This window comes from Pygoscelis adeliae, unplaced genomic scaffold (genome assembly GCF_000699105.1).
Source record: "Pygoscelis adeliae isolate BGI_AS28 unplaced genomic scaffold, ASM69910v1 Scaffold77, whole genome shotgun sequence".
Classification (NCBI taxonomy): Eukaryota; Metazoa; Chordata; class Aves; order Sphenisciformes; family Spheniscidae; genus Pygoscelis; species Pygoscelis adeliae.
The window spans coordinates 1,751,796-1,760,846 of record NW_008825216.1 but is presented as its reverse complement, the minus strand read 5'-3'; the positions used below and the strand labels follow the sequence as shown (position 1 = coordinate 1,760,846).

The following is a 9,051-nucleotide window of genomic DNA, read 5'->3' as shown; positions in this document are numbered from 1 at the left end:
TCAGAAGTTGGAATTTTTGGAAGAATATTCTTTAGCACTGTGTTCTACAACAGCTAGAATACGCTGGGGGAAAAAAATCAGGAGTCTGATTCCCTAATTTCTTATGCCAATTTTGCATTAACCTTCTATAAAGTTATTCCTGATTTACAGAACTACATAGGGAAGAATCAGCTTGATCGTATCCCTTTAGCATTTGCAGTTTCAAGTTGCAAGCAAATCTACTTTTTGTGGTTCTGAATTAGTAAATTAGGACTTGGCTAAAACAGAGGTAGAATGGTTATTAGGAATAGGCATTGCTTACAGTCAGTGGTGTTACTAAACAGATAAATCTATATATGTTTAATTTTTCATAGCAGTTTCTAAAGGACAGCCCTGAGCGATGCACTGCCTGTATGTCTTCCTTCCTGTTTTTGTTGAGTTTCTTGCAAATAAACTCTGCTTTTCTTTTCTTTTTTTGTTACCTGAACAATAGGGGCCATGTACTGGGAATCAGCAAAGTCTGGCACACAGCAGGCTATGGGATGCTGTAGTTGGTTTTCTTCATGTGTTTGCCCACATGCAGATGAAGCTGTCTCAGGTATCGTTTTACTTTTTCCTTTTTAAGTTACTAACTTTTTTGTAAAAGATAAACAGACTTGTTAATATGTTCGAGTCATTAATAACAACAGTTAATCGGAGAAATAAGAGGAAAAATAAGAGACAGAGGTGATAGAATACAATAGAGTTGAGCGAGTAAATTACAAAATTGTAGTAGGTATGAATAGCAGGCCTGTAATTGGATTACTGGCCGCAGGTACAAAGCCGATTAGACCAAGCTGCAAATGAAGCATATCACTGATATTCAGAAAGAACTAGTCAGTTCTTGTCTTTCATACCAAAGTTCTGTCACAGTGTTTTCTGCAATTTTGCACGAGCATTTTATGCAGGACCCGTCTTCATTGATGTGTCCTGTATTGAACCCTAGCTCATTATTATTGAACCCTAGCTCAACACATGTCTGCATCTAAGCCTTTTCTACTCTTAGTAGAGAAAGAGAGTAATCAGACCTTAGAATGGGTGAATAGCTTTTGGATGGCCTTGGGAAAGACCAGAATAGACGTGAGCTCTTTTGTTCATTTATATTTATTGCAAGAATATATTAATAAGCTTTTCAGATTCTGTTGAAATACCAGTTTTCAAAGTTGTAGAGGGTGGCTAAATGGATTTATAAGGAGTTGCCATATGGCTTTTGTTTGTAAGAGGGGCCTGCCTAGGCTAAGTATTTGGTTTTTGTTTTAAATTTGGAGTTTCCAGAGCACTTTTGGAGAATATTTGAAACAAGATTTAAATAGGAACAAAACTAAATCACTGTTTTTTGGTTTGGGTGATTTTTTTTTTCTTTTTCCTCCTCTAGTCTTGTACTAGGAAGCAACAAGGTGATATTGGTAACACTTCTGAAGAAATCTCTGTAAGGCAGAAAATGAAAGTAAAATTTTCAATCTAAATGAACAAAGATCATCCAGGTTGTAAGCAACTTTTGAAGTACAGAGATTTATAATGAAAACTTACAAGACAAATCAACTGGAAATCTTCATTATTTCCAACTTGTGCTGTTTTCAATCCAACATCCAAATTGCCATAAAGTACCTTGAGTTTGTTGTACTAATCAGTGAAGTCCAGCAATGCTCAAATATGCCTTATCAGTGGCATGGTGCAACAATGTATCACTGAGGAAGAAATTAAGTAGTTGAATAGATCTATTCAGATAGGCTCCAGGTTGAAATCATTGGCAAGCGAAATAGTAAACTTGATAAGCCGAATGAGATAGAACATGGCTAAGAGAATCAATATCATGTCTATTTAAGGATATGCTAATGTAACTTTATTAATAAATATTTTGAAATTTTATTTCAACTTTTCTTTCTCCCAAAAAAATTTCAGTGGCCTATAATGGAATCACTCACTTTGAATCATGTTACACTTTGAGTTCTATGTGCTGCTGCCATTGTTGTTTTTACAAGTCTTCATAGCTGTGAACTTGATTATACCAACAGCGACAATATTTTAGCTGACATGAAACATTACAGAGGCATCATCTGTGAGCTTGACATACCCAGTTATTGCTTTAAAGTTTTTCATCACCTTCAGTTTTCACTTTGTCTTTGTTAAATTAGTGTCTTCTAAACCGATGATCGTGTAAATGTTTGATCCTGTAAATGTACTGTAAGGAATCAAGCAATTAAATGTATTTTCACTGTATTACCAGCTTTGGCGCTACTAGCTTCTTAATTTCTAAGTCTCATTTTTACAGGGTGAAATATGCATGCATACATCTAAATGTCAAAGAAGTCAATAGATATCTTATTATATATATTGTGTTCATTATTTAGGATTCCAGTCAAATTGAATTACTGAAGGAATTAATGGATCTTCAGAAGGATATGGTTGTCATGTTGCTGTCTATGCTGGAAGGTAGTCAAAATTTAATTCTAGTTGTTCTAGCAAAGTTTTTACCTTTGTGATTTTCTTCATGTGAGAAATAATGCTCCATTTTCCTTTAGGTTTTTAATTTTCATGTCTCAATTGTGAGAAGAGTTGTTAGGTCTTAAAGTGAATGGGAGATTTATCTAGTGTAGTTGATATAGTTTATATTAATTCTGAATGTCAGAATTGTATAAAATCCAGCTCTGGCAGAAGTTTTACTTTGTTTCCATGAACTTGGCTTCTTTTTTGGCTTAGGTGAAAAGTTTTTTTACTATTGAAGTTGGAATCCTGAGTTCTAGGAACTGAACCGTGTCAGTCATTTTATTAACACCCATACTATATTGCATTTATTTTGGTAGTGATCTTAGCCATAAAGAACAGGTTTCGATTCGTCTAGTGACTAGGTTCAAGGTCCTTTTTAGACAGTACCTGAAATTATGATTCCCCAGAGAATGTGATCATTGTCAAGAAATACTACTCTTTCTTTAGCTCCTTTATGGTATTGCATTAGTGCTTCCAATACTAGGCTAGCCAGACATACACGTAGATGATCCAAAGATCTGTTTTTCCTTTTTGCTTCTTACATGTATCCTATCACATTTATTTTCTTGAGAGAACTGGGAGGGCAGTAAATGCAGCATAGATTGCAGTGTAGCATGTATTGCTACTGCTACGGCTTTGCTTATAGAAGGTCACTGAGAAGCAACATAAATTCTTAGTATTGTAGGCTGTGCTTCATGAGTAACCTACTGAGATACTCATCCTAACTAATGTGACACTAGTTCTGTCTATGTTGCACTATAGTAAAATTCATAGTATGCTGCCTCATGTTTAGTACTATATTAAATGTAACAGATGTCTTCTGTAGGGCTTGTTAGTTCTTCCTTTCTTTAATGGCAAATACTTAGTCACTTATGTTTTTTCCAAGTCTTAGGGTAGTGTTATTAGCAAAAGATTTCTGATTTTACAGCTAGCTTTCTCATGTGACTATGTTAGCCAATAGTTTATCATTCTTACTATTTGATTATTTCACTAGTCATTATTATACGCTTTTCTTTGCCAAAACATTTGCTGCCATCAGTATCTCTAACTTCATGTCATCACATCTAGGTAATGTTGTGAATGGAACTATTGGCAAGCAGATGGTCGATATGCTTGTGGAATCGTCCAACAATGTGGAGATGATTCTGAAGTTTTTTGATATGTTCCTAAAATTGAAGGATTTGACTTCCTCTGATGCATTCAAGGAATATGACCCTGATGGTAAAGGGATAATTTCAAAGAGGGATTTTCACAAGGCAATGGAAAGCCATAAGCATTACACCCAGTCTGAAACTGAGTTTCTGCTATCATGTGCTGAAACAGATGAGAATGAGACTCTGGACTATGAGGAGTTTGTGAAACGATTCCATGAACCTGCCAAAGACATTGGTTTCAATGTTGCTGTTCTCCTGACCAACTTGTCAGAACACATGCCCCACGATACCCGCTTGCAAACTTTTCTTGAACTGTCAGAGAGTGTGCTGAATTATTTTCAGCCTTTCCTTGGACGCATAGAAATCATGGGCAGTGCAAAGCGCATTGAACGAGTTTATTTCGAAATAAGTGAGTCAAGTCGGACTCAGTGGGAGAAACCTCAGGTAAAAGAGTCAAAGAGACAGTTTATATTTGATGTTGTAAATGAAGGCGGGGAGAAAGAAAAGATGGAGCTTTTTGTTAATTTCTGTGAGGATACCATCTTTGAAATGCAACTGGCTGCCCAGATCTCTGAGTCAGATCTGAATGAAAGGTCAGCAAATAAAGAGGAGAATGAGAAAGATAAGCCTGAGGAACAGGATCCTAGAACGGGTTTCTTCTCTCTCGTGACTATGAAGTCAGCATTAGTAGCCCTCAAGTATAATCTAATGACTCTTATGAAAATGCTCAGCATGAAGAGCCTAAAGAAACAGATGAAAAAAGTGAAGAAAATGACCATGAAGGACATGGTCATGGCTTTGTTTTCTTCCTATTGGAGCATTTTGATGGGCTTACTACATTTTGGTTGTAGTGTCGTCCGGGGCTTCTTTCGCATCATATGCAGTTTGCTGCTTGGAGGAAGCCTAGTAGAAGGAGCAAAGAAAATCAAAGTGGCTGAACTATTAGCTAATATGCCAGATCCCACTCAGGATGAGGTACGTGGGGAAGGAGAAGAGGGGGAGAGGAAGCCAACAGAAGCTGCATTGCCTACAGAAGACTTGACAGATCTGAGAACTTTATCAGATGAGAGTGATCTACTCTCAGATATATTTGGTTTGGATTTAAAACGGGAAGGTGGACAGTATAAATTGATCCCTCACAATCCAAATGCTGGTTTGAGTGATTTACTGAGCAGTCCCTCCTTAGCTCCAATGCCTGAGGTGCAGGAAAAAATCCAGGTAACTGTATCTTTTATTTCTGCTGTATGTTTCTATCTACTATATGTTAAGTATAGTCTGGAAACAAAACTTGCATCTATGTTTTTCTGGGTTTTGTGACATGTTTTTTAAGGAATCACATATAATTACCCTCTCTGACATCATAAACTTGAATCCCCACAGCCTTCTTTAAGTACATGGTGTTTTGGTTTGCTTTTAATTCAGTGTTAAAATGTCTCTTCATTAATGTAAATTGAAGGATCATCTTCTCTCAGGGTTTCAATTGTTAAAAAAAAAAAAAGCCTAACATTCTGCACTGTATGTATCCTTTTAACTAACTCTGTAGTGTATAATAGTGCTTAGACACTTTTTTAATCTGACTTTCTGTAGGAGCAGGTGAAAGAAGATGAAAAGGAAGAGAAGGAGGAAACAAAATCTGAACCTGAAAAAGCAGAGTATGTGTTACTTTAACGTCTGATCCTATGAAATGTGGTTTGTTTCACTGAAAAACCAGCTTGATTTGTAATTACATCTTTGCCTTTAATTTTGTGACCATTCATGTTCCACAGTTAGGATTTTTTTTAACCATCCTTCACATTTGCAAGGAAATGCCATGTAAATAGCATCACTCAGAGACTTTATGAATTTCCCTCTTCCAGCAGCATCCTTTGTAATGTCAATTTAGTTTCTTTTAGAACATGTTCGATTGATTAAGTTTTTCTTGGCAAGTCTGAACGCTAGAAGAAAATCTCTTGGAAAAATTGTGAGAGCACCTGGGTTCCAGAGACTTGTTATCCATCAGTGGTAGAGACTGAATCTGTTTTGCCCCTCCCATTTGCTATGACCTGTTTTGAGTTATTTGGATTTTGCAAAACCTTAATATTCCAGTGTAATTTTAATGAATTACTGAGTACTCTCACATCTTTATGAAGAACAAATGTTAGCATTTGTTAAATGATCATTTTCATCTTTTTAGGATATGTTAAAATCTAATGTTAATGAGATTAGCTCAGAATAAAAATAGTGGAAAGCAAAACATACTGCTTGGTTTTAACGAGTAAAAAGTATGGCACTCCATCCCTGTATTTTTTGGTTCCTGAAACATGTACAATTCTGATATGTGTACAGTTCCTGTAGCAATATGTCACTGTCAAAGTTCTAAGTGGGTCCCTTAGTCTCAAGCTCTATCCTTATTGCTCTCCTGGGATGACAAACACTTGCCAGTGACAAAAACTCTTCTTCCTAATCAGTACAGCAAATTTCTAACTCAGCCAGTATAACTTTGTGAAGGAGAGTCTTGCTGGCTTTTGAAGGTTACGTCACTGTTGATTGCTCTGCTTGGCTGTGTGAGTTGCAGTGATACCTGTATTCTCTCTGAGGAGCGCAGTGTCTGGCACTATTGGCTGCCCTGAAGCCACTCCTAACATAAGACAAGCTTTTAAGTGAACTTTCAAGTGAAAGTTTGTCGAGTGTATTCTAGTAAGAGAAGCAGCGTAGGACATCAGTTATTCTGTTTGTAGATAGCTACAGAGAAATTAATAATGTAACTTATAAGTTGCCTCTCACTCCGGTTTGGCTTCAGATGGACTTCTGTGATCCTATCATGCTGTCAGGTCAAATTAGCTTCTAAGATAATTCACAGTTCCTTAGATCATGTGTTCAGAGAAGGCAGCCCACTAACTATGACTTTCTGTAGTCAGGCAGCATGGTGATAATCACACATCGACTGCTGTCAAGCTTTCTTATTCCTGTCTCCTCTTGGAGTGGGTACTTATGAATTCCTCAGGTGGGCAGAAATGCAGAATTTAAAACTTGAGGTTTGGCTTGTAAATGCAAGAACCAAAGTTTTCTGCAACCTTTGTGGGAACCAGATAGTTCAAGTGCATGAGGTTGGAGGGGAACACTTAGACATAGAGGCACTCATACAGACATACAGCTGTCAGCTTACAGACATTTGTCAGTGCAAGTATTAGCTGCACAATTATGAAGCAGACCCTCAGGTAATAAGGTTGGCAGTTTCTTGATTACCTGCCTCTACCAGTTAGCATCCTCACTTCAAGGTGCCAAACCAGTAAGTTTAATTATCTGTAGACTTAATCAGTCACCCTTGCCAGTGCTTTGGGCTGAAGAAGGATATGTCCCCTTGTTATTCATGTGTGTGAACTGCATGAGTCATGACTATTTGAGCCTCATGAAAAGATGGACTGGCCTCTTTCAGGGTGTGGTTTTAATTTTTTTTGTTTAGCAATTTTATTAACTTGACATATTATTTTGGCTTCATTTGTGTCCTAAGAGGAGAAGATGGAGAAAAAGAAGAGAAAGCCAAGGAAGACAAAGGGAAACAGAAATTAAGACAACTTCATACTCACAGATATGGAGAACCAGAAGTTCAGGAATCAGCTTTCTGGAAGAAAATCATTGCATACCAACAGAAGCTTCTCGTAAGCTGTTCTCTAGACTATGTGTTTAGCTGTTGGCAGGCATGTGTACCACCATATTATTCTACCAATGTCAAGACAAATTTGCATCTGATGAACCTCATTTTTTCCATCTGCCATCATCCATAAAAAGGTCGTAAAGGCAAAGGTTTAACTGGAATGTTAGAGAAAAGAAACATACAAATAATTTAGTGGACAAGATATTAATTCGTGGGAAGACGGTTATTGTCCAAAACCCAGACCTTCAGAGATGCCTGTCCATCATTGGAAAACAGCCATGCATTTTTACATGAATGAAATGTCCTGAATTTTCATAGCAGCTTGTGAGCCTGTAGGATTTGTCTTTCCCTGAGACACAACTTTGGGAATCTACAAGCTCTCCTATAAAAAGAATTTATTAAGATACAATGCTTAGCCTAAAACCATGCAACAACCTAATAAAGATTGTGGTATCATTATTAGGCAAAAATATAAAAAAATTATATTCTGTTTCTATTTTCAGAATTATTTTGCACGAAACTTTTACAACATGAGGATGTTGGCATTGTTTGTTGCTTTTGCCATCAACTTCATCCTGCTTTTCTATAAGGTAAACTTGTCTAAATATTACTTTTCAAGTTGTATACTGAAAACCATTCAGGTTTTGTAGACAATGTACTACAGTAAAACTGCCTAGCCTGACAGATTAAATACCTGCTTCATACTGCTACTTCAGAAATCTGACACGGTGAGAGCTAAAGTGTTTGTGTGAAGTAATAATAGAGTTCCAGTACACAAATAGCTATTTACAAAGTTCTGTGCTGTGACAGAGGCAGCAGACTGAAAGGCGTACCCATGCCTCATGCTCCATTTCACAGTACAGTGACTCAGCCAAGCCCAGCCTTCACTGGCAACTTAAACTAATACATGTCAGCTGAGATGTTTTCTTGTGCCATTATGCTCCCCTGAGAGGGTGTGTACAGCAAGAAGTCATATCATCTTAAGCTGCCTAGAATATCACTGATCTTCTTTGTCAAGACTTTTAGTATCATTAATACAACTCTAGAGTCTTCAGACTCAAATCAGTTTCTGGCAGAGCCCTGCTGATAAAAGCTACACATGGGAGTGTCAGGAGCTGACTGGGTTTCTTCTGAGAGGGCTATGCCCTTTCTTGAATTTGAGGTGATAAAATTCATCATGGCCCAAAATTGCTACCATGGACAGAGAGTGGGAAAAAAAAAAAAAGAAAATGCACAATATCACACATTCTTTTAACAAGATGAAAGGGTCACTGTGAGGTATTCTCTGTGGACATTTTTATGCAAAAAATTCTTTCCTCGCTGTTATACTGTCCTTGGTATCATTGTTTTCAGTTATACTACTTAGCTTCTAGTAGCATAAAGCTCCTGTCAAAGGAATACAGCTGCAATATTAAGATTAAGTGATTTAAACAGGTCTCCACCTCTGCTGTGACAGAAGAAAAGGAAGTTCCTGTGGTATCTGCTGGTGAAAGTACCAAGTTGAACAGCCTGGAAAGTGACAACCAGAGGGTCATTGCAGTGCATTATGTCCTGGAAGAAAGCAGTGGCTACATGGAGCCCACGCTGCGGATTTTGGCCATCCTACACACAGTCATCTCATTCTTCTGCATCATAGGGTATTACTGTTTGAAAGTAAGAAAGACCGAACATTGTTTTTTCTTCTAGGTCCCAACTTTTTTATGCAGAGTGGTATGAATTGGAACAAAGTCATAGCAACTTTGCTTAAGCAGGTTGAGG

The 9,051-nt window shown here is 37.3% G+C and overlaps 1 protein-coding gene across 1 annotated transcript in view; it reads left to right on the top strand.

Annotated features, from left to right (window-relative positions):
- The window catches only part of RYR2 (ryanodine receptor 2 (cardiac)), a 338,959-nt gene that overhangs the window by 302,975 nt on the left and 26,933 nt on the right, over nt 1–9,051 (top strand). Inside the window, exons 89-95 of the mRNA XM_009329215.1 lie at nt 473–577; nt 2,370–2,451; nt 3,574–4,877; nt 5,247–5,311; nt 7,150–7,297; nt 7,797–7,883; nt 8,728–8,946. Of these exons, the coding sequence (XP_009327490.1) occupies nt 473–577; nt 2,370–2,451; nt 3,574–4,877; nt 5,247–5,311; nt 7,150–7,297; nt 7,797–7,883; nt 8,728–8,946 (2,010 nt within the window). The remainder of the gene's footprint in view (nt 1–472; nt 578–2,369; nt 2,452–3,573; nt 4,878–5,246; nt 5,312–7,149; nt 7,298–7,796; nt 7,884–8,727; nt 8,947–9,051) is intronic.